The sequence below is a fragment of the Maylandia zebra genome, linkage group LG6, assembly GCF_041146795.1.
Source record: "Maylandia zebra isolate NMK-2024a linkage group LG6, Mzebra_GT3a, whole genome shotgun sequence".
NCBI lineage: Eukaryota > Metazoa > Chordata > Actinopteri > Cichliformes > Cichlidae > Maylandia > Maylandia zebra.
Genome location: NC_135172.1, coordinates 20,893,856 through 20,920,655, shown reverse-complemented (window position 1 = coordinate 20,920,655; position 26,800 = coordinate 20,893,856). Strand labels below are relative to the sequence as shown.

The 26,800-nt window shown below is 40.4% G+C and overlaps 1 protein-coding gene across 4 annotated transcripts in view; it reads right to left on the bottom strand.

Moving 5' to 3' along the window:
• The window catches only part of bnc2 (basonuclin zinc finger protein 2), a 169,491-nt gene extending 143,999 nt beyond the window's left edge, over positions 1-25,492 (bottom strand). Inside the window, exon 1 of one of the 4 annotated variants that reach the window (XM_076884853.1) lies at positions 24,840-25,492. In XM_076884853.1, the coding sequence (XP_076740968.1) occupies positions 24,840-24,842 (3 nt within the window). In that variant the 5' untranslated portion in view covers positions 24,843-25,492. The remainder of the gene's footprint in view (positions 1-24,839) is intronic. The other 3 variants (XM_004549389.2, XM_076884852.1, XM_012918716.2) reach the window with 3 other exon arrangements.
• Positions 25,493-26,800: the final 1,308 nt, after the last annotated feature.

Genomic DNA, 26,800 nt, shown 5'->3' with positions numbered 1-26,800 from the left:
GAGCTCCTGGGAGCAAACTGAAATATGAACTGCAAGAAGGGAGGATGGGAAGAGGGACAGAGGAAAAGAAGAGGAAAGAGAGGGTAAGAGTGCAGACAGGAGGGACAGACAGGAATCTCAAACGAGGGGGCTGATGTGGTGTACATCAAATGAGGAGTACACATAATTCCTTTTGTATGTGTTGTTGAATGCCCAGGTTTTGAGACATCACCCTTTAAGATTCCTGCCACCATCCTATTTCACCCTGGAGGACATTCTTCATGTGGGCCTCAAACTTCAGAAAAATGACATTTAGCTTTCCAGAAGCACGATCAATGAGCGCTGACAGCTTAATCACTTTATTTTATCAGTGGTCCTAAATACATTCTTTAAAAAAACAAAACAAAATGAAAACAAGATAGGTAAGTACGGTGACATGTAGGTTTAATGTTGGTCCGCAAACAGAATTTCCATTAAAATATAATTAAAAGTTAAAAAGTGGTGAGTTTTTAATTGCGAAACTACTCCATATGTGTGTGTGGTTTGTTTTCTTTTATTGTTTGTTTTTGCTTGAAATAAAAGCTGCTGGCACGCACACGCTGACATGCTAGTGCAAACAGCCACATGTTAAAATCCCACATCACTTTGTGAGGGTGTACCTTTCCTTCTACACTCTTATGAAACTTGTACTGTGTGGTATTATTCCAACTGCTCGGTTGTTATTTTAGCTGCACCGGACAGGAGCACCACTACCAAGTCTGGGGAGAGAGAGAGAAAGAGCACAGATGACTAAATGACTACATATACTGCAGTCAAGGGTCAAAGTAACCAGCTTCCTTTATTCTTGTTACAATAACAAGTAATTCTTTTTATGTGGACACTTGAACTGTTTTCAAAAAAATCTCAAATTCAGTTCTTATTTAGGTTTCTTTTTCTTTTTTCCTCCAACACTGTACTTCTGTACTGTATACTGTACTACCCTAAATTTCAAATCAGAAATATTACTTAAAAAACTCAAATGTAATAAGTAATTATGAATCTTCTTCTTTGTTTGCAGCTGATTAAGCTACTAAGAGTCAATGTCAGCTATTATAGCTACTCTTTTCACACTGATTGATTGACTGCAATTCGTGCACATCATAACTTGACGACGCCGTAGTTGTTACTTGGCAACCAATTCACATATTTCTACAGAAGAGTTCTTCTTCACTTGATTGGTGCAATCTCCTTTTTCTCTAGTAACTTTCCAGTTTGAAGCTAAGTAGTGTTTACTCAGAGCCCAGTTTGTTTCCCAAGCGATGTTTATGAACTGCTGATTTTTAAAGCCCAGTTCATGTTCTGTAAAAGTTTTATGTTCAAAATCAGTGCTTCTTAAACAATGGTACTAATAACCCCAGAGGTACTGTAGGCGATAACGCACGTATTTTTCAGTTTTAATCATTGAATCTTTGACGCTGTAAAACCTCACAGGGGACACGATTGTAACTCCGAGCAAGTTTAAAATATTTAATGAATGACAAAAAAAAGATACAAAGTTATCATAAGACCTCGTTTTCAAAATGCAAAACAAACAAGCGTTTTTCCATTGCAAGTTTGATGTTTAATAGTTTAGATACTGACGATGCAATGCTATATTTGTAGGCTGTTTTTATGACCAAAAATACATCCATCCAATTCAGGATTATGCATTTTCAGAAAAAAAGGTCTGCTTTAAGTAAACCACTAATTATTCCACAACCCATTTACTGTGCAGAACTACTTTAATTTGACAGGGAAATCTGTGATATTATTAGTTTAAAAACTGTTTAAAATATTGATTTTTTTTTTTTATGTTAAAAAATAATCATTATGACATTTTGTCAGAGACATAACATTTTAATCCTGACTGTTTGAGTCACGATTCTACCGCATGTGTACTGCATGATAATAAAAGTGGCTCTGGTATCCTTTATTAAATTACAGTGCTTAACAGAAAATCCCTTAACCCACCCCATTTTCTACAAGGTACTTTTTTAAAATGTAGAAATTCTCTTTTTATTACATGGATTTTTATTTAGGAACATGATTTTAAGACTTCTTTCTCCACTAGGAATCATTTATGAGACACTTGTAAAGTCACTGGGAGCTACCTGCTGAAATTTGACAGATTACCAAGCAGTGAAAAGCAATAACAACCTTGTTTGTAATCATGTACTAAAAATGTGATATGCCTTGTAATCATACCCTGCGAATGTTACATGCCACACATCTAATACACCTTTACCGAGGTGTTCCGAAATCACATTACTCGATCTGCTAAATGCGGGGGGCTCGTGTTGAGCAGATACATTTGAGTCCCGTCAGGTGCAATGGAGCTGCTATCAGAAAGCAGCACTGATGACACTACTACATTAAGCAGCTGTCCACTCCCATGATCATTAGCGCGATATGGATGCAGTGGAGCAGTGAACAGGATGCTGGGGTTGTTACAAAGACAGCTCTCCAGGGGAAGAAGGAAGGGAGATGAGTCTAAACAACATCAAGTCACTGCAACCCTCGGAGACAGGGTCAAAACTTTTACAGGCACAAAACAAACATACAGATTGAATTCTCCCAACATCTTTCCATGATAATCAAATTTTATTTCACTCAGCTTCTGCAAATACAGAACTAGATGGAAGTATCATGGGAAAGTGGCCTTTTAGGTTTCAAATAGAAAAAAAAAAGAAAAACAAAGTGACAAAGTGACTTACATTTAATGCCAAACTGAAATTTGAACTCTTCACTTGCTCAGAATTGTACGCCAAGAGGTAACGACCCTGTTTCATGTAGAGAAACTGAAGCGTGTTTGTTGTTGTAAATCACAAATCTCTGTTTAGCTTTGCTTTCACTCACTGATTACTTCCATTTTCGCTGGTTTTTACTTTCACTTTTACTTTGCCGTTTGGTTAGGTTTAGGCACCCAAACTACATGATTAGGTTTAAACAGTTTTAAGTTTAAAATAAGGCTCAAGGCTCAAGGCTATACACAAGCTGCCAGGGGTCCCGAACAACTGTCAATATGTTAGAAGTTGGGCAGTGAGAGTTGTATTTGAGGATCTGAGCATGTAAACAAGCCAGCTACAGTCATACTGAAGGTAATTTCTTCTTCTTTTTCAAAACAGCACTTCCATCTTTTAGTTTTTGGCGATATGCTTAAAGTGATTTGACGAATTCATAGCTGTTTAGAAACTAGGTGTCAAGTCAGATTCATGTAGACACAACATACAAGCCTCATAGCCTGAAACTCTGTTGACCCGTTCATACCAGCACTGTTTGCTCCCACAGCTCCTTCCCGTTATGTGTGATAAACAGATGTATTTCTGTGATTTCTTTAGTAACAAAAAATAAATGCTCTTCCATCATTGATAAAGCTAAGAATAGCTTCTTAAGAGTATGGAGCTCTTCGAAATCCAAACCTGTGAATTTGGAGGTTCTGAAACTTCAGTAGAGCAAGCGAAACTTTTTATGAAGAAATTCACTTTAAAGTCCATGCTTGCCCAGATAAAATGTGTTGAGGTTGTTACGACAAAAACAAAATCTGATCGCCCGCACTCAATCTTCCATAGGTACAGTACCTGTCAACTACACGTTGACACAAATATGTAATCGGCCAATCACATGGCACTATCTCAATACATCTAAACATGGTCAAAACAACCTGCTGAAGTTTAAACTGAGCATCAGAATGGGAAGAAAGGACATTTTAAGTGACTTTGAACATGACAGGGTTTTTGGTGTCAGAATGGCTGGTCTATTTCAGAAACCACTGGGATTTTCCCACACAACTATCTCTAGGGTTTACAGAGAATGGTCCAAAAAGATTAAAATACACAGGGAGCAGCGGTTCTCTGGAAGAAAAGTCCTTGTTGACATCAGAGATCAGAGGAGAATACCCAGACTGCTTTGAGCTGATAGAAAGGCATCAATAACTCAAATAACCAGTTGTTACATCCAAGGTATACAGAAGTGCATGTCTTAATGTACAGTACATGAAGCTTCGAGGCACATGGGCTACAGCAGCAGAAGGCCACACCTGGTACCAATCCTGCCACTTCAGAACAGGAAACCGTTTGCACCAAAATCAGGCAATAGGAGACAAAATGTTGCCTGGTTGGATGAGTCTTGATTTCTGCTACAACATTTAGATGGTGGAGTCAGCATTTGATGTAAACAATGTGAAAGCATGGATCTGTCCTGCCTCATATTAACAATTCAGGTTGTTGTTGGTGGCGTGATGACTTTTGGGATATTCTTGGTAGACTTAGAGACCCACCTTCTGATGGCTGCTTCTAGCAGGATAACAGCTCATGTCACAAAGCTCATATTGTGACATGTGTCAAATTGTGTCTTGAACATGACGATGACGTAACTGTACTCAAATGGCCTCTGTGGTCACCAGATCTCAAACTAATAGAGCACCTTTTGGATGTGATGGAACTAGAGATTCACATCATGGATGTGCAGGCAACAAATCTGTATCAACTTTGTGACGCTATCATGTCAATTCAGGACAAAATCTCTAAGGAATGTCTCCAACACTTTGTTGAATCCAGGCCATGAAGAATTAAGGCAGCTCTGAAGGCAAAAGGGTGTCCAACCCCAGAACTAGAGAGGTGTACTGAATAAAGTGGTTGGTAAGAGTACTGCAGGTCTGTTTACCGCAAACACCAGCATCCCCCTGTGAAGATGAAAGGTAATACTTTGGCGCCACGCCTGATCAAACAATTGCAGTTTTGAGAGTTATTTGATTGGCTAGCATTTTATAGTACAGAAAATGCCATATTTTGCTTACTGTGCTTTGCTTTCATAAGATATGCAAATGTTACCTTGCTAGTTAGCAAGGTTAGCCGTGGCAGCCTTGAGGACCAGACCTGCTCTGAAACTGTGACCATGAAACACAAATTCCACGATGCTTCAAAAGCACACACACACCGCTAAAGATAACCGCTCATGAGATTAAGGGGGGAAAAAATTCCAAAACTGTTTAAAGTTTGAATGACTGTGTTAGCCTTTAGCATTTATCAAATTGTAACTTAGCGATGTAACCTTGCTCTCTGAATATTCCCACCATCTGGTCAATGAGGTGCAACTGTGGTAAAATAGAGTCTCTAATTAGCTTTATTCAAAGTTAAGTAAGGGATTAACAGATAAAAATCAGAGGTTGCTAAAGATTATACCGGAGAGAGTGGGGGGGGGGGGGGGGGTGTTTGCCATTGCTGTTGGGTTCCATGACCTAGAGCTATGATGTAAGAAGACCAGTGGAAAAGATGTCTATACTTATTAATCCAAACTTAGTATACACCTAGCTAGTGTATAATTTCCAAAAGCATATGTTTGTTATTGCTTTGGAGATATATGTGCCACTGTCAGTGAGGACGGTCTCCGGTGTTTTCCACTTAAAAGCAAAGTCACGCAGGGAGTAATTATTTGTGACGTGGAGAAAGATTCAGCCTCCTACCACACATGTCCTCAGATACACTCCTCAACATTTATGCATGGTCCCAGGAGCTCAAACGTATGACTTCTTTGTGTGTGTGTGTGTGTGTGTGTGTGTGTGTGTTTACTGAGCTACGGATGGGTTCCACCTCAGAGTCATAGCTTGAGTGAATATTCTTAGCACGATGGGACAGTCCACAACACAGTGCATCCCTGTAGACCTCTGCCCTGCCTGCCTGTACCCTCTGATTTGGACAGAGGGCAATCAAGCAGACCCAGTAAACAATACACAGTCAGGCCCTGGAAAACCACAATAGCTCCTCAATGTATTCCTCTTATATCACTAGGGACACCAGTGTTTGTCCAATCACTGTCGGAGTCAAAGAGAGGCAGTATGGAGGGACTATTAAAACGATCAAGGGTATGCTATTTAATGGTCAGTGGAAGATAGACGGCAAAAGATGACATGCTATACAGTGCTTTCATAGAGCTTCTTAGGGATCAACCATTAGAGTGATGGCCCATGGGATATATATATATATATATGGAGAGAGAGAGAGTCAGAGGCTCCTTTTCACAGGCATTTTCTTGTTTATTTTATCCTGGAAATGCCTCCAGAGATCTCAGTGCTTTCTGAGCCAGAGCCAGCAGGCAGGAGAGGAGGGGCCATATGAGGCCCTTCATGTGGCTGCCCTGAAGGGGGAAACTCCCCAACACTTTTAGGACATCACACAGTGAACCTGTTGGTACAGATAACTTGAGACATGCTCAAAATATCTGCACAAACTCTGCAACATACAGAATGGACTTTATGGAGTCCTTTGTGACAAAAGTGCAAAATCATTGAATTTCTACTTCACAGTGCGTAGAAACCACTGATTTCTTGAAAGGGGCTATAACAAAAGGTAAAAAAGAAAAAAAAATCCAATCCTGACATTATTGAAATAAACCACGCTGACTGTAGAACATGGCATGTAAACTGACAATGTCAAATGGAAGACAGACTAATGGACTTGTGATTGGGAGGTTGTTGGTTGAACATCATATTAAGAAAGGTTTAAAATTATCCAATACAACCTCTCGGCAGGTCATATTATTAACTATGATAGGAATTAAAATATTTGGACCACAGCTAATACAAAAGGTTAACTGGGGTACAGAAAACTATTTGACCTTTTTACCTAGTTTCTAGTGTCCGACATGTAGTTTCCTGCATTCTGGTGATATTTTTGAAAAACAAACATGTACAAAAACAGCAGCTGAAAAAAAGAATCGCACAGTAGCAAATCTTTTCTGGTTTTTGCTTCACTTCAGTCAGTTTGTTTATGGAGCAAACAGTTTGGTTTTGCTTGCTGCCATAAGAGGAGTGCAAGAAAGATACATTCTTTTCTATGCAGGACTAGCTATAGCAGTGACTTAACAGAATCTGTAATGTCATCTCCAGACAGAAGAAGAAATGAGTGTTCCTCTAACACTACTAACTCCTACATTGGCAAATGATTAGGCTGCTGAAAGCGTCTCATTATCAGTATTTATGAGGGAGTGCACCAGCCGGAGTAATGACAGCTTTACTCTAAAGTGGCACTCTCTCCTTTCCCCTCTTTCCCTCTCTCGCCCTCTCTCTATATATACAGGACAGATATATATTGTGTATATACGGATAGTTCCAGATACTTTCAATGTTTTTTTGATGTTAACCAATACACAAAATTGGTCTGAGACAATAATTTAGACTGGGAATTTCACTCCATCCCAGACAACCCTGTTCATGAAAACCACCAGGCCACCAGCTAAGTTTGTAGGCTAACCCTATTTGTTGATTAACCAGTAATAATTGAATAATTAGAAATTTGGTCACTGAGTTCATTTAGGAGTAAAGTACAAATGATTAGTTGCTATGATTAGGAGTGACTGTGGCTCAGGAGGTAGAGTGGGTGCTCTGCTGATCAGAAGGTTGGTGGCTCAATCCCTGGCTTCTTAAATCGGCATGTCAAAGTATCCTCGGGCAAGATGCTACCAAACCTCAAGTTGCCCCAAATGCATCCATCAGAGAGTCAACATAAAATGTGCTTAGGCATGCAAAAACCACAACTGTTTGAGTGTTCAAAATGAGTGGGAAAGTGCTATATAAGTACAATATAATGTATTAAATCACACTGAAACTTGTGAGGCTTGACATAGTGACAATAATTTGGGGTCTTATCTATATTATGTATTATATTCAAAGCACACACACACACAAATAAATAAATAACAGGCCACTTCCCCTAGCCATCACTCTTGAGTGGGAAACCTTGAGATATGGCTCTCTATCAGCAGATATGTTTTCATTTCAAAGAGACAGTTCACAGTTTTTTAAGTAATGTTGGCAGTTGGCTTTTTGACATCTCTATGAGTACTACTGGTCTGCGTTCATTCTCTTAAGATCCTCCTATGACTCAACAGTGGTTGGAGGTGGCAGGATAGTCCCTCTTTAGCACGTCCATTGACACATTCATAGCTACGGGCATTACCACGACTGGAGCTGGCAGCTCAAACTGATACAGCTCAGCACCAATACGGTGTTCATCCAGACTACTATCTGCCTTGGGCGATTTGGGAGAGGTATAAAGTCCCCGAACTTAAAAGACCCCTCAAGGTGTGTTGTGAGTCTGTGTTACTCACTATTACTCTCTTTGCTGGGGATGTCATTGAGCAATTCCTGTCTCTCAAATCCCCCCCCCCCCCCCCCCCCCCAACCTCTCCTTACACCCAGTGTCAACCTTCTGAGTGCTTTTTAGCATTTTTCTTTGCAATTATGCAACTTATGGAGTTATGGTCAAAGATGGGGTTGAAGTTAGTTTTTACAAAAAATTTTATGGTGAGTCCTGGCATTAATGCAATGTTATGACTGCCTAGTGCTCTGAATGTCAAAGTGAAGAAATTCAATGAAGCGCAGGTAAACGGCGGGTTTTAAGCCAGTATTATAATATAATAGTCATTCTGCGACACTAGCATGCAGTTTAGATTTCAGGTTAGACACAACTTTGTGGACATCGGTGGTAGATGTGTATGTTTTTGCTGATCTATGTATACCTGTTACATAGCAAGTTTTTTTTTTCAACAGCAGTTGCATATGTTTTTCCTGTGTTTACTTGTTTTAGATGCTAGGTACAGCATGCCAACTTCATAACTATCACTTACAAGCAAAAGCTGCCTCCAATCTTAGACATGATGACAATGAGTAAAAACAGTCACTGCACTTAAGCTAGTGAAGCCAAAACGCCATTTACATGTCAGTGCGACTTTTTGAAGCTTTTCTGTAAGCACTGGAACACAAAAAGAAAAAAGGCTAAATGTCCTCTTTCATCCAAATACCAGAGCTGTGCAGTACCTCAGCGTTCTTTGCCTGTTGGGTCTCAGTTAAACTTTTTCTGATGAAATGGTTGAAAGGTTTGGTTTTTTTTGACAAAGCTTACAACTCTATTTTGGACTAATATGCCTGACTTAGAAAAAGTGGCTTTTAACATCTCCATCTTTTGTCTGCAAGCCTGAAGAACACTGTGTTTATTCTTGAAGTATAAACTGAACCTAAGATCTCCTCCTTTGTCAAAAGTGGTTTTATTGTGGACTGTGAATGCAACATTATAAACAAGGTTAATGATAGTACTTGCACTGTTGCATTAGGACTATAAAACGATTATTTATACATCGTAACCTTTCTTAATGTTGAGTAGAGTTATGTGACATCATCAATATGAAATGCTCGAAATGAGCGTACACAAAAATGAAGAAAAAGATTACTCTTCTACATCCACAATTCTATTCAACATTTTATTTAGCTACATTTAAGGAACATTTTTGGGAAAAATCAGTATTTTGGTGTGGAAAAACTCAACAGATTCCCAAAAGTGAAGAATAGACTTGTTAAAATTAAACCATTTGTGTGCAGACATGGGCTAACATCCTCCTCGAGATCAGTCAATGCGTCAACTTCTTTGTCAGGAGCTTTAGCTCTAAACTAGCGAACTTGTTGAAAATCTGATTTCTGTCACAGATACATGCTATCTCTGCACTAATAATTTTTTTCATCTGAACACCCAACCCGAGAGACTGAGGAGATTTCTTATTAGTTTGGATTCTGTTGCCTTGAGGGGGGAGAAAGCGATGAGATATTTGACCAAACGCAGAAACCCAATAAGGGGCCATCGATTAGGAGGGATGAGCACCATATTGGACACACAGGTGGCAACAAAGAAATTAAAAAGCTGCAACAAAGAAATGGAAGGAATCAAAACTAGGGCACCTTAAATCTTTTTGCAGGTGAGGGGTGTTTGGGCAGCCTGGAGATAAAGTCACAATAGTAAACTTGCATGGATGGTGAACTATAGACTGAAAATAGTCTATTATCTGATGATCTTCAGGAAAGTGATAAATCTTTTATGTTCATACTCTTCTGTTTATAGAAAAAAGTTTGCATATTTTAAAGTATTTTGGTTTTAGTAGTTAGAGTTTGACCAACTTCTCACATGCCTGCAATACTGAACTTAAAGTAAATTTGATTAACTCAGTGTTCACTTAAAGCTATGTATATTTGAAATTGTATTTCTCATTTATTAAATTAATTTGTCTGATTTATCAAGCTAAACACTTTTCATAAAGGTCATTGTCTGGCAGAGAGAAGCAGAGAAAAACGTGTCATAATATTCTGCTTCTTTTTTTTGTTTCTTTGATACTATATATAGAAATTCATCTAGCCAGTTCAAAAACACTGCAGAACCAGTACTTCTGTAATGAAACGGATTTTCGACTGTGTTGTTTTCTTCACTTCAAAGTGGGTTAAAGGTCTGCAGTGTGTGCCATTAGTGCTACAAACACAAGGGAAAAAAATGGTTTAAGACCACAGTATAACCAAAATTACTGTGAGTGTGTGCAATGAACTTCCAGTCTCCTGCCTATGAAATGAGTGCTTCGAAGAGGGTCTCTGTCTTCAAATCAACTTTGTTATTTCAAGAGGACAATAAAGTGGTAATAAGATAGAGTCAGTCTGCGATCAGTTGGCAATTAAATTGGGTCTTTTTGTGTTGATACTGTAATAAGCTGTAATAAATCAGCAGTAATTGCAAATATGTTGCCATATGCATACATAGAAATTCACATTAACAACTTCACTCAGAACCTCATAGATTTGAAACAGAAATTTGGAAATTCCTCCAGAAATAGTGATATAGTTGCTGTAGGATGGTAATTTAACTGAAAAATGGCATAGCCACTCAGCAACCTTGCCCTTATATTGGAATATAACCAGAATATAACCAGCTGAGTCAAGTCACCTGCTGCGGAGACGCATCACAGACGAGTTGCATTAATCAGTGTAGACTGACTCAAATTAATTGCAAAATGTTTGAAATCTGTTTGCGTTTGTACATTTAATGGAAATAATTTGCAAATCTTTGTCAATTTTTCCAAAAGTGACTACAATCAATTCAGACCATCATTGCTTGCTCAAAGTTTGACAGCCACTGGACGACTGGTGCAAACCTATGATAGCCAGAGCCTGAGGATGGTTGCCAGTTGGGCTCTGCAACAACTTGAAATCCCCACCAAATGTGAAAATATTCGCTGATATCAAGGGGCAACTACTGCTTTTTATGTCATATTTTCACTCCAGTGTGACTGAGCCACGAGTTAGTAGCAAGTTGTTATTAGTGCAGTAAACCTTAGATTTTGTCTTTCCAGGTCAAGATCACCTTTTTTGAAGATGCCATACAGTAGCACAAAATATGTGCACACTACACACTGACACAGTACTGCATTACGCCATCACAGCTAATATCCACCTTTTTCTATTCTGTCAACATACTGCTATGACAAATACCTGCTTTTATGAATTTGTTCAAACAAGTGAAGAATCAGAGTCTTACATGAATCTGGGTTTTTAAGCGTTCTGGTGTTACGCAGACACTTAACATGCTTGGGTGCAGTCAAACTGCTGCTATTTCCAATCATTTTCATGTAATCAAGAAATATCAGGGACACCTGGTCTTATGATGGCTTCTCCTTGAAAAGTGAAGTCTTACTAAATGCTCAATGCAGGTCTGGAATTTCTTATAGTCTATAGCCAACATCTTCGTGTTGAAAAGTGGGGTAAACACATCTTATATTAATGTTTGTAGTCTAAAAGACACTGTGACCAGCCAGTAGAGCTCCATTTAATTTAACGGCATCTCCTTGTAATGAAAGCCATTGAATGTTGGTCAAGGCTGCTGTAGGAAATGCCTGCCTTGAGATTGTAACAGGCAATGGGCAGCTTGTGTGCTTTAACTGATGATTATGAAGGAAGTTTGGATGTAATGGTTATAGAATAATGGCTTTCTACATGCACATTTTCTGGGGAAAAGAAGGCTCGACCCTGAAAACAAAAAAGGAGGAGGATATGTCTCTATAGCTTTCATCAAAATGGTGGACAATGGATCAAACAAAGCAACTGTGTAACCCTACAAAAGACCCTAAAATGTAAAATCTAATTAGTTCCCAGAACAAACTCGTTGCCTTAGAAAAACTAAGCACAGCTTAGTGCCCTTACTTAAGTAAGAGCAAAGAAAGGAACACAAGAAGAAAAGGAGTCAGTCAAAGGTGGCTATGTGATAGAAAACAAAAGTAAAACAAATGTGAACCATGATGCAGAGATCTTGGGTGACTTGAAATAGTTCAAAAGCAACTGTTACACATGCCATTATTTCTAGTGCTCCATCAATACTGCGACCCTTAGACCCTTGGAGAAGAAGCAAATGGATGGATGGATGATGGATAACAACAATAATACCATTCTATATGCAATACTCTTGGCTTTCTATGGGGGGGGGGGGGGGGGGGGGCTCTCTCTTTGAAGAAATGTGCACAGTAACTTTTACTGGACATCGATATTGACCACATTATGTGTGCAAAAACCGTAAGGAGGAGACAAGCAGAGACAACTTCACAGCTACTTCTCATAGTGGCAAGGTTGCTTTTTGAATACTGTCTATATTTAACTTTGACAAGAGGGAATGGGTATGTTTGTGCTGTAAATACTAAGTGTGCAGGGGCTATAATATGAATTGGCTGCAACTGGATACATGTGACTAGGGGGCAAATGGATCTAATGGTAGTCTTAATGCTGGCCTTGAATAATGAGGCCTTTGTCTAATAAAACTGGAAAGCCTCCAAATACCTATAGGGACCTCAGCTAGTTAGAGCAATAACAGTCTATCAAAAGAGAAAGCAAAGTGATTACTTAGAGGGTAATAAATACAAGGTTCATGCTGAGGAGGGACTGGAGCCTAGAGTGCAAGAGAGAAAGACAGAGAAGCAGACAAAGTGAGACAGAAAAAGGCAAAGAAAGACCTTAGAGTATGTATACATTTATATATATACCTGCAGTAGGAAAATGCACATACTGCAGGTATAGTCACTCCTTAACCTTGCAAATTTTTCAATAACCACAATGTTGAGATAGTTTCACAGTGAATTGAATGTATGAGGACCTTGATCACTTTAGAGGGGACAAGTATGAAAATAATGAAGAATTAGAAATAAAACTTCTGAACAGGTAAAGTATTTTTTTTCTCCGGGATACTTTGAAAACTTCTTCCCACCTCACATCCTTTGAAAAATAGTTTAAAACTCAGCTGAAATGTGCTACAAGAAAGGACCACCAAACAAAGACCACAGTCAAAGCCACTGAGTGCATTTCTATCGCGGCCAAGGGCAAACACTTCTCTTGAGAAGGAACATGAAGTTCCAAGGAAATATTGTCCCTAATTCAAAATGACAGAATAGAGTTCAAGCGCAGATGTCAAGATTGTTTTGAATTTGAAGAACAGCTTAAAATCCCATCAGGCACACTTTGATTGCTTAAAACAGCCAAAGCAAATTGGGATCCCTGGCTTCAGCGCTTTCAAAAAAAGTTCCTCGCTGTCGACCGTGAATTCACGGGGTGTTTTAAATGGTGAGGTAGTGCTGACCTGGAGGAACAGCTTTAAGGCTGGACACAATAACACCACCATCAATTACAGCCCTGAGAGAGGAAAGAGAGAGTCCAGTCAGAGAATTAGAGAGATGTGGAGCAGACAGGTGGATCGACAGCCTCCAGGCGGAGGGAGAGGCTGGAAAAAAAGAAGGATGACAGAGAGGACAGAAGAGAGACAGACTGCTGGTCGCTACTCTAACTAAGTGACGAGATGAGGGTAAAGAAATAAATAAAGAGTCAGTCACACAGAGCGAGTGGCGGCCTCGGGGGGGAGGAGGAATAGGAGCAATTGAGTGACAGAAGTGAGAGATGGGCTTCATCAAGACTGCTGCCCGATGGTCAGGGTTCAGGCTGTTGTGCCATTGGTGTCCCTCTTTCTTCCTTTAGGGTCGGGGAAAATGTGCTTGTGTGTCAGTGTGTGTGTGGGTGGGTGCACATGGGCGTACTTGCTCACTCTCCAATGACACGTGAGCAATTCATCGCCCCCCTACGAGAGCGACCAATGCCTTAGCACACTACACCAGGCCCTGATCCATTTTAGCTAATGTATTACTGAAGAAGCATCACTGCCCACTGCTGACTGCGCTGGACTGACCTAAACACAGCTTTACTGAGCTTTGCTGAAGTACACCGGGTGTTACTAGAGATGCTTCACAGCTTCCCTCACAGCAGATTCAGAAGTGTTTCCTGAGTGCGTCTGGAGTGCACAGTGAACAGAGCATGCCTTGGTGCATTTTGCGTAAAGTTTAGTTTGGTTCGATATTTTATAAAATTCATATGAACCTATGCGGCCCAAAGAATTTGTGGATTTAATAGCCTTGAGAATGGAGATTTTACAGTGTTACCTGAACTTGGCTAAATAAAAAATTACAGCAGACTGGAAATGATGAATTTGTTCTATTCCAACCCTGTGTCTGAGTAACTGCAGGGATGTGCAACTAAACTGAAGCAGAAAATGTACTTTAAAGGAAATATATTTCATATTTTCATAATTTAACAAAATCTTGGCATTAATGCTTTAATACAGCGGTCCCCAACCCCCGGGCCTCGGACCGGTCCGTGAGTCGTTTGGTACCGGGCCGCGAGAGTTGAGGCTCAGGTGTGAAATGTATAGTTTTCAGGGTTTTTATTGGTTTTCAGCGTTATTTTGTTATCGTTTTTATCGTTTACTCGGTTTTCCTGGGTCTTTTCACGTGTGTTATGAATAAATTTTCTTTTTTTCGGTACCGGTACTAGTTTTGTTGTATTTATCCGCGACACCTTAAAGGCCGGTCCATGAAAATATTGTCGGGCATAAACCGGTCCGCGGCGCAAAAAAGGTTGGGGACCGCTGCTCTAATATATATTTTGTCATTTCAAATAAAGTAAATAATGTATTTCCTCACATCTCCATGATACTTTTTTACTGTTATGTTTCCCATTGGCCACAAAAGAAATCCACACAGTGGCTTATACTGTGTTCTTTCATTGGGCCAGAAACACCTTTTTAAACTTGGAAAAGACCATAGCTCTGGTTAAAATAAACACTTTGTTAAAGGACCTTTGTTTGAAGCTTACAGTAACAAACACACTGGAGACAAACTATGAACTGTTTGGAATTGCAATGTTGTTGCTTTTGAAATGGCTGCTTCAAAGACATCAACCAGGTCTCCAGGTCATAGTCAGTTGCGTTATTCAAAGTTGCTTTGGTGATAAAATGGTAAAATGGCATAGGCGCTCAGCCGTCTTGCTTTTGCATAGGAATATAACCAGAATATAGCCAGTTGGCAACCAACTGTTCTCTATGCAAAAAAGGCTTATGGCAGATAAGTTCACTGGAGCAGACTGACTCAGATTGACTGCAGTGTGTTGGTGGATTTATAAAATGTATATAATGTATAAATAATTTGCAAACCTTCAACAATTAGTTTCTCCAACCAGCCCGAGACTGCAATTGTTTGGGGACAGGTTGCCTCCCACCTTGTCAAAGGGGGTGTGTTGCACACTAAGCCTCTGGTTGGTCAGTTGGTCACTGCAACTTACTGAAATCACTCGCCAAATAAGAAAGAATTAAAGGAAATCACTAGGGAACCACCAAGTTTTCCTAGCTGCAGGGAGGTCACTGACCATGTATCCATCCACCAAAATGTTCTCACTTTGCAGACCACTGGGGTGGCAGTAGCTCAGGCGGTGATTCAATCCCCGTCTGCTCCAGTCTGCATGCCAAATGTCCTTGGACAAGTTACTAACCCCAAGTTGCTCAGATACGTCCATCGGAGTATGAGTGTGTTTCAGTGTTAGATATAAAGCACTTACATAGAAAGAGCATAGAAAAAAGTGCTTGTGCGACTGGGTGTGATTGGGTGAATCAGGTAAGTTGTGCAAAGCGCTTTGAGTGCTCAGAGAGAGCAGAAAAGCGCTATCTAAGAATGATTTTATTTACCATTTACATACAAGTACAACCTGAATGTGTTTTGTTAAAATAACAGAAAATTGTGCCATTTTGAATACAATAGATAGATGTATAAAGTGTGAATTCTCAAGCTGATGCATATTCCTCTTACTTCCTCTCAGATGAAATGACACAAATTATTGTTGATAGATAATTTATTACTCAAACACACATTCTCTTTAAATTACTTAGTGTGCAAAGAGCAGAAAAGTGAGGGTAGAGAGGAACCGAGGAGGAGAGTGAGGGAGACAGGGCGACAGACAGGAGAAGGAAGGGAATGGGGGAGGGCACTGGTCTGTCCTTCCTTGGGGACCAGACTGCCCCTCCTGCTTGCCCATTAAAAACAGAATTCCTCCACAAACTGTTTGTGTTTTCAGTCCAACTCCTCCAGGGTGCTGCTTGCCACAGCACAAGACGAGTGTCCTCTCCTTCTCCGGCGTCTCCCTGCTCTGCATTGTAGCTAACATTCCCTTCCCTGTTCTGCTGGAGACCAGTCTACTATCAACATGTGGCACATGTCCTTGACAAGTCAAGAGGACCCTTCACCATAGGAGTTGGGCAGCAGTGTCAACCACGCACCCCATATTTCTCCCTTTCCCCCTTGTTCTCCCTTACCCTGCCTTCCCTCATTCACCCTTCCTCTCTTAATATTGAGTTGCCAGGGTAAAAGGGGGCCAGAGGAATCTAATAACTGTGACAGTGGGGCTTTTTTGGCATTGTTCCTGAAGCTGTGCAGACACACACAGGGCTGTCAGCTGGCTCTAATGAAAGGTTAAATGAATAGGACAAAGTGACAGGAGGTACAATAAAGAAACAAGAAGGAGGAGAGAATGTGTATGCAAGCATGTGTCCATGTCTCAGTGTGACATTGTCTCGAGGGCGGCCTCCTTAGTAAGGAACAAGGACGGCCCCTCCACAGTTTTGCAATATTCAAAACAGATTGGTTTGCGACAGTGCATGTGCACTTTTATGTGACTCTGTGCCGTGTATGCGTGTGTGTGTGTGTGTGTGTGTGTGTGTGTGTGTGTGTGTGTGTGTGTGTGTGTGTGTGTGTGTGTGTGTGTCTGTGCCTCTCCCACCAAGACACAGATGCTGAAGAGGAATTCCAGCATGGGGTTCTTTGATAAATGTTAAGGTCGCTGGCTGAAGGGAGGGATGGAGGCTGGATGGGGAGGAGTGGATGGGAGAGCGGGTGTGGTGGGGAAGAGGCAGAGGGAGTGACGAGGGGGGACGCATGTCTCGTCTTGTGCCTCTCCCTGCCTGTGCCTTGGTGGAATGCAGAGTCACATGAAAGAGGCCCTCTTTCTCTCTCCCTCTCCCTGAGACTCGTCTCTTGTATCTGTCTCAAAAGCGCCACTGTCCCCCTCCTGACACACTACCTGTCAGCACATTTCTCCTCCACTCCAAAAACACCCACAGCCACAAACACATGTGAAAACACACACACACACAATCATAGACTGTACATGCAGGCAGAAACACATACAGATGTGCCCTTCACACACAGTTAATGAGTGTTAAGTTTCCCTCAAACAGGAAAAGTGAACTAAGACAAACAAACACACAAAATCCTATCATCCTGAGACCGCTTAATTACTATGATTATCACCATAAATAGCACTTTTGTCACCAACAATCACACAGTAGGACTTCTAACATGTCATCCAGGTTTTTGGTGATGCGTTGCAAAGCGCGCTCAGCTCAAAGGGCTACAGCTTAGTCAATGAACCCTAAAAGATTGTGACAGAAATTGAAATACTCATACAGAGTTAAATATTTAATGTATAGCATCAAAATAAATATTCTTTCCTCCCAAATCACAAGATTAAAAGACAGTACAAACTAATCACTACCTTGACAAGTCTGTAGGAGGTACAGTTGGGGTGCACAATTATGGCCAAGATTATTTTCAGCACGGTTTTCTCTTTGTTAACATCCCATGAGCTGAATCTGAAGTATTTCTAAAGAATGACTGATGATCCACGTCCAGTGACAAGCTCTTCACCTTGTCCTGTCCCAGATATTTGCTTTCTTGTTTTATATCTGTCTTTTTATGTTGTGTTGCTCATCCAGACTAGTTGTGCAAAACTTGCCGCTGTGAGGTGCAGGGAACAGCTGTGATTGGTGCATGCAGGCATGTGGTCAGGCACTTAATTGGGGAGTGCTTGATTTATTTTTGCTTTGCATTCTATAGGCAGGGCATGCATTTTCAATATGGCTCGATCGCGGGGAGCTAAAATTTTGACTGACATTCAAATTCGATTAACTATTCAGCCCTAAAGTATAATGTATAATTGTTAAACATAGGTATATAAGTTAATTAGCTAGCTTATATCGCTATCTATCTATCTATCTACAATTACACGCGTATTTTATCCGTAACAATTCCATCTCCCACCAGCACATAATATTCTTTTGCCTTCAAAAAGTCAACACAAATGACTTTTAAATAGATAATTTTCTGTTGTCACACTGTAAACACTACACTGTAAGCATATATAAGTTATTACTAAGAAAAGAGAACTGTTTGGGTTAAAATGTGCACTCTTTGATGTGGCTTTGTTTTGGATTCAAATTTCTCTTTCATTAGGGTCAGAGGTTATGGGTTCAGTAATAATCACTTTGCCGCTGAGAGGAAAAGTGTCTTTCAAACATGCACACATTCATAAATTGCACACACATAAATTCATAAAAGCATTCAAAACGTAATTGAACACATATACAATGCACCGACATCCTTTGCTGATTTTTATCCAAAATCAAAGACATAGAATTATATTCAAGGCTAAAGAGTCCAAACTCTGCATTAAGGCTTGCTAATAGAAGCTAGATTATACATTCAGCCTACAAGGTTACCAGTGTGTCTGAAATATTATCAATATATTCAAGTGAGAATCATTGTCAGAAAAAAAGCCTGCCAGAACTAAAGTCTCGAAAAATCAAGGTGATTACGGCTCCCTTTGGCCCAGAATATATGGATTTACACACTAGTTAATACACACCGACAGAAACATACACACACACACACACTTAAGTTATCTATTTTTTTTTTTTTATCTCACTAATATGAGAACTAAACAACATCCAGATGTAGGATACACAGCTGACTGTTGCAATAATGTTTTTATGGAAAAGGCAACAAAGTACTTCCATAAAACAAAATGCATATTACTATTACTATTACTAGGTAGATAAGATCCCAGAAGAAAGGCCTATGAGCTTTTTAGATACAGGATTTCTCGCTTTGAGTTAAATGGAAATTGTAATTAATGACTGTATCGCTCTTACACAAAGAAAACGGCTTCTTTATGAGTCACGCCAAAGTATAACTGGGAGAACACCCAACCCTGAAGCATCTTGTTGCAACAACAGTTTTCACTATAAATACACTGCTGCAGCGCTAATATAACATCAGCAAAATGTTACAATCCTGTTAAGTCTCTGAAATCATATTTTAAACTGTATATGGTAACGTTGCATCCAGTAAAATCAAACGTGCTGGTATGTATTTGTTTACTCATTGATACTTCCTGATGCTCACTATAAGAGTGATGATAGTGTCCAGGATTTACACGGTTATAAATTTAGTGAGACACGTGGTGACAAGTTTCAGGCTGTCACTGGTGCACACTGAACGATCACAAGATATAATCTGTCAACAAGGACTCGTGTCGTAATGAGCATAATGGCAAAAAAATGAGTGAGGATGTTTTACTCTGCTTAAATAAATTGTTAAACAACACTGGCCAAGTACTTTGAAACAACAAAATAAATTAAAAAATAATAATGGCACAGTAAAATGAGCTGCCTCTACAATGAGTCTGTCATCTTTCCAAGAAACTCCAATATCACTGTCTTGGATTCAGCTGTGAGGTTGGTGTAGCACCACGTGAACCAATTTTCCACCTGCTGCAGGTTCTGCTTAGATCTCTAGAGAAGTGGACTGAGATTGCCAGTTTCTCTCTAGAGAAGCAGCTAAATAATACTGAGGGATACCACAATAGCAGCCCGGCTAGCGAGCTAGCCAGTAGGGAAAACACAACTGTGACTAAATCCTGAAAACAGCAGAAGGAGGACTGTGCCCTGAGAAATAAATGTTACATGCTGTTGTTCCATTTCTAAAACACCGCATCACACCAAAGACCTTATAATGTGGACAATCATAATCTGGCATATGATCTGCTTTTCATATAAAATCATATAAATTTTTCATTACAAAATAATTTTTAAAATGTATTGCTGCTGACCAGTTAGGCCCACTTCATCCCATCTAAGTCCATGGATGGACTCCAAAAAACATGACGTGATCACATCACAGTCTGCATGACAGGGTAAAGGGGTGCAATGAATTCAGCATATAGACACGGAGAGGTCCCAAGTCCACTTGATATAGTAACAGGCAACAAAAAGAAACCCAAAGGCACAAGTTCTCCTTTTTAGAGCAAAAACTGAACATGAAGTTGGTACACGATCTGGAATATTGTGCAATTAGAAAAAAACATCAGTCAAAACTTTAAATAAGGCTGCAGCCCAGCAAAGGAGTTGCTGCATATACACTGGAGCATGTCTTTAGCCTGTCCAAGCCCGCTATTTTAAAACAATGATAAATGCCATTCACAGGAAGGAATAACAGTAGCTGACCAATAAAGATTGCTCTGGTGTAAAGAAGTCTGAAGAAGAAAATGCCTGGAATGAATTGTGGAGTTTACTTTGTCCATCCTTCGGTCAGTACATAAACAGATTTTAAATGAAAGAATTCTGGATTGAGAACCAGAGGAATCATTTCAAAGGCTATTCAGGTAAAAAAAAAAAAAACATTGTCAGGCACAGTTACTAGAAAAAGAACTAGACACTCACGGCAATAATTCCAAAGTCAACATGCTACGTCTCAGTCCTCAGGAATTTTTCATGAGCCACCACTTATCTTGTCATATCAGATTTCTTCCACCAGCTTTTTTGGAGGGAAGAGAAAAGACACCTTTAGGGCAAATTATTCTCTTCTAATCAAATCACTCTGTATGGCCTGAGGAGATCTTTCCATCCCTTTTTGAGTCACTCGGGCAAAGGCCACTCATGCACACACCCAGAAAAAAAAACGCACGCAGTCATTCAAAGGAACACTCACTTATTCGCAGCAGCAGTTTGTCGTCTTTTTATCTGAAAGCAAGAAATGAGACTCAACAGGAAAATAAAAAATACAAGAAGGAACCGAGGAACAAAGCGGCGTCTGGAATTTCCATCGCAAGTGAAATCCCAGATTTTCTCACTCCCTGTTCATGGAACAAAATCGAACAACTTTATTCTGGAGTGCAGTCAGTGCAGAAGGGAGCTATAAAATATAAATTATACCACATAACCCTATACCTCCCAACTGAGCCATTTGGTTACAACTATACTCCTGTTCGTTACACAGGTCCAGCGTCTCTGCTATTTCTATAGCGTCGACACGAATTATATCCCAGCCCCACTGAAGAACGTATGGATTACAAGTGAAAAGTAATTTCCCTACCGATTGGACAGTTGCCACCAAGTGACACTGAGGTGTTTATTTTACTCAGTCGCTGGTAATTAGTTCTGGACAGAATCAATTAAGGCCACCTCAAATTACATCTGAAAACCTAAGAGTTATGACTGCGCCTCAGAGGGCAGGAAAATGTATTAGGGTCGCTGTGCCAAATGTGTCCTATCACAAATAAAGACAGAGTGAGTGAGAAGCTTCCACAAGCACTCAGTGTCTTCATGTTTTAGCACACGAGTATTCCCCAGTTCTTCCTGTTTCCTTACATTATCGCACATAAGACGTTTTAACATTTAACATTCGAAATGAAGCCTGTAGAAAACAAAAAAAGGGCATTAAAAAAATGAATGCATAGAAGTACAGGTATCAGGTTGCGCTTTGTAGATGGGAGGCCGATTTTAATCTGATTAACTTGCCATTTCCAAATGTGATCCGTTTTGTCACCGCAGAGACAATACCATAATTGAGCAGACTGAAACTCTTACAGCTATCAATCTGCGTGATAGTGTGAGACTAAACACATCTTAAATGCTCGTGTCATAACAGCTGTTCACCCTACTCATTACCTTTTGCTATTTATGTCTCCTTTTTTTTTTTAAAGTTAGGAATCACATGAACACAGACCAAATTTCATAATGTTTTCACAAAGGTAAGTGTGTGAAGATTCGGTTCCTTGCTTTGTGTGTGCTGGGGTACGAAAAATGGAATTACGTCTCGCATATGTATATTGTTTTAAATCAAGTATGTCTCACGCTGTGTTCTTTATTAAATTAGGAGCCCTGCGATCCAATTTGTTTCAACATTTCACTGTGTCTCTGTTTTAGTCGCCAAAGCTCACAGCTTAGGTTCTGGTGTCTTGTTTAAAGATTTCCATCTTAAGGCATCCCTATGCATGTGACCCCCCCCCCCCCCCCCCCCTTTCAAAATATTACCTTTGCTGTCACTGCCAAGACACACTATCAGTCACTCAGGAGATTATCGGTGATGGGAATGGATGGAGAGTAGCAGCGCCATATCGGTACCAGTGACCCACCTCTGAATGAATAAGAACAGTGCAACAATCCAGCTTTGACGCTGCTGAAGCATCGCAGAAACACTCGTGGGAGAAGATGGAAAAAGTGCTCTCTCTCTCTCAGATTTGCTGAATATCTTTACCTGTTAGCATGAGTGAAAGTGCATATTTCCTTTCATCTAAAATAAATGCTGTTGGTTTTTCTTCCTGATCCGCACTTACACATATTCCCCTTCACTTGTGCCTCTCTGAGGTTAAGCGCTGTACTTTCAAACGCGGCCTCATTACTAAAATTGTACAGAAAAATATTTTGGGAAATTATGGTCAAGCAGTGATTATCTCTGTAAATTCATCAATTGAAATATAGGCATAAGCAGCTGCATAAATAGGAGACAGCAGCAAATGCATAAATGCACCGAGTGGGTTATCAGCAGAGTCTTTATGCACTTAGCACTCATTCTTATTAAGTGAGGAGGCAGGGAGTTAGAAAGTAAGAAAGCCGGGGGGAAACAGTGAGGATGGAGTTGGTGTGGAGGGGTGGGGGTGTGGGGTGTTCTCGTTGTGAGGAGTAATCAGAGGAAGCCAGCAGGGGGGACAGGGAGGGTTGGTGGGGTCAGAGCAGAGCACCACTGAGCAGCCTTTCTCTTCATTAGCAGCCTCTCTAAGGGGGGGCGTCACAGGCCTACCTGTCCAGCAGATTATTGAACCGACTAACCAGTGGCACCCACCCCACACACACACACGCTCTCCCCTCTCTGATTCTCACAGACCCAGAGGAATCACGACCTAGCTGCAGATCCTTTGACAACTTTAACTTTTTCTTTAACCTCACGCAGCAGAAGTACAGGCTGGTGCAGAAGGGAGTCTGTTTCCTGCATATTAAAGGACATGTACGACGGTGTTTTTCTCTAATAATTTTTGAGGATTTTTGTCTTATAAATGTACTATTTTTTTTTTATTGTTTCATTCAAAATATGCATTTTATTTGCTAAGCTGATTTTTTTCACGGTGGCTTTCACGCAGTTCTGAAAAAGTCATAATTATCCGACACAAAAAGCACAAGACAGAAGCATTTCGAACATGATGAAAATCATTAGCAGCATTTTAACATCTGCAACTTATGTGGTAAAGGAAATGTGAAATTGAACAGATCCCCACTCGGTCTGGCTGAGAGACAGCAGCACGGAGATAAAAGTAATGAAATGACACTGCAGGAATGTAAATTGGCATTCTTCACTGTAGTAGCAGCACCAGCTCATGAAACATCCTTGACACACACGCACACTCATACCAGGCCAAAATACTGTTAGGCATTAATCTCGCACACATCTCACTGACGAAAGTGTGAAGGTACTTTTAAGTGGGAACATTCATCTCAGTCACCCTCATTGTTTCTCGTTTTCTACCCCTCACACACTCTCTCTCTCTCTTTTCCTCTCCTCGTCTTTTGAAGCGTTCAGATATGTCCAAACTGAAGTGTCTTAAGCTGACTTTGAAATTCAAGCTGGCCGTCTGCTTGTGTTTCAATGAGTTTGTTTTTATGGGTGAACTGTAACACAGGGGCACATAAACAGTGGGGATGAACTAGTGTATTTGGCAAAAAAAAATAATTAAAAACACACACACACACACTTTACAAACTCTTAAAATTACCTAAAGGTTTTGGCTGCGTTGACATAGCACAGGAAAACATGTTTGTTCCTTAAAGGAGAAGGAATTGTGCAGAAAAATTGAAGCAGGATTTTCAGAAGAGGGTTTTTATGAGGCCTAAGAAAATTTACTTTCCAAATTTTAGACCCAGCTGAGGTACAATCAAGTGTGTCCATGTTGATCTAAAACAACACACAGTTTTTATGAGCCCCTGTGTGTCCTTGATGTATGAAGAAATTGCACTGAACTCCACTCCAATCAAGGCCTCAATACCAACTGGTATCAAAGTGGCTTATACATAAATATCATGTAAACACTTTAACAGTTATACAATTTACAGCGCCTGGATTTTTCCTGTCAGACGCCACCTAAAAGTTTTTAATTTGTCTCGCAGGAGCAGAGAATTATGAAACACTTTCAGGCAAAAGCTTTAAATAATAACAAGTGAGGTTAGATTTTGTTAACTTACTTTTTAAGCCCCGTTTTTTCTTCAGGATTTGAAAGGCTCAGAAACGCAACAGTTGGTGATTTTGTAAGACTCACAGACGAGGAAAAGGTAAAGAAAAATTTATCTAAACAAGGTTAATACATTTTTTTCTATTAGTTTTACTGACAAATCTAGCAAATACGTCATATGAAGCAAAGCAAACAGGGGGAAATATATGACTTCAGCAAAACTTTTTTTTTCTTCTCTCGTCTGACCAGCAAACAAGTTAATAAAAAGTTACAGCTCCCGTGATTTGTCACACCGATGTGCCATCTGAAAAACTTCAGAAAGTACACGCAGAAAAATCATATTTACCATTGCTGCATGTTGTATCTGACAGACCCCGGGGCTCCTGGCACTTTTCAAAGTTGGCGTCCTCAATAAAGTCTGATTTCGCCCTCAAGTGGGGAACTTTCTCCTCTTCAATCCAGTCCGATGTATATCTTGCGATTCACGCTCGGGTTTCTTTTCAGACTCAGCAACGATGTTTTTTTCTTGACACTTCTAGGAGTAACACGGGGAAACGAGCGCTCGCTTTTTCATCCCGAGATTGAAAGCGTCCCGACTTGAGAGAAAAACGCGCGTCGTTTGGGTACGGGTCGGTCTCACGGAGAGGAACGCGCGACCACGACACTCTGTCGCCTCTCCTTTCCCTCAAACCGTAAACTGAAGTAATCAAGGAAACTGCAGGGATCACTGTCAGCCAGAAGCCGAGTTGTAACTGCTTGCCCTACCTTGATGAAAAAAAGAGAAAAAAAGAAAAGCTTCCTACACTTCCCCGGTGATTTCCTTCTGCAGAGTCAGCACAGCGGAGAGCTCGGACGGTCAGGGCTGCTCTGTTGTGTTGGGTGAATTCAGATCAGTGTTTTACACGCCGTGTGTGACTGTAACCCAAGTGACTGCGGGTCCACGGAGCTTTTGTGCCTCATGAGTTGATTTACAATGTTGTGCCAGCATGAGGATTCGCTTCGTCGTGCAAGAAAAATGTGCCAAAAACCCTTAGCCCCAAGATAAGAAATCGTCAGAGAGGCGTATTAAAAGCTTTCAATATTTGAGAAGCAGCAGTGATTCAATGATATTTCTTTTTCTTCGTGTGCATTTAGATAATATATAATGTTCTAGTCTAAATAATACTGCCGATTTTTAACAGTACTGTCAAAAGGGGGAGTTCTTCAGATCAGGCTGAAGGGGCAATGCATTAAACAAAAAAAAGGGGGGGAAAAGAAAGTGATTTTGAATGCTGTATCAGCTCTTTAGCGTCGGACACAGAATTTCATGTTATAACAAGAAATCTTCGCCCTTTTTTACTTTTTTACTTTCTGTTCTCTAAGGCAAACACACGTGCGACCCTGCGCTTGTGCGCGCGCACGCGTGTTTGAAGCAGTTTGAAATAGTTTCCGTTGTTGCCTTCAGCAGGGATGTGACACTGATTCCCTGAGCTGTCCCTCAGATCCCTCAGAATTAGGCGTGCTCATTAAAGTTTCATTGTGCACTTGTTTTTATGATGATTTGCTCAACATTTGACTAAGACATCTGGAGAGTGAAGACTTGAAGGAGTGAGGGGTGTGTGTGTGTGTATGAGTGTGTGTCTGAGGGTGTTGTGTTAGTTAGAGGATAGAGTGGAACAGAAAAAGAGAAACATTCACTCTCATCGGAGTGACTGCCTGCCTGCCTGCCTCAGCCCGGCTTTCCGCTGGGGTGAGAGAGGCAGTGGAATCCCAGGGCAGTCATTTCTATCAAGTCAAGCGTCTGGAAGCCCCACTTGCATGTTTGGTCAAGGGGTAAATAATAGATCAGGGATTAGGCTTGTGTAGAATTCATTCCAGGGTAACAAGCTACTGAGGTCCCAGGATATGCATATTCATTCCTTGGCCAAGGCCGTGGGAGAGCGAGGACCATATGCCTGTTTGTCAGAGGGCTTAGTTTGCTAATTAAATGAGATATTACATACTTATGTGAGCAACAAAACAAAAAGCCTTTAAAGGATTGTCCAGAAAAAAATTGTGCTTGAATCTATTTTGTGTTGACTTCAAGTGCTTTGATGTTGCTTTAATTTGACTCAGGAAGTGTTTTCTATTTCAGAGTGTTGATTAACCGTGTAGATATCAGGAGCTGTGGATGTGTATACAGAGCTTATCAAAGGCTAACATGACATTTTTTTTTCTTTGTTGTTGCTTTGCTGCCAAACTATCAGATGACGATAAATCTATGTTATGACAAACAGATGAGATAGTAAAGTTATGATAGTGAGTGTCTGGCTAGCCATAGTGTATTTT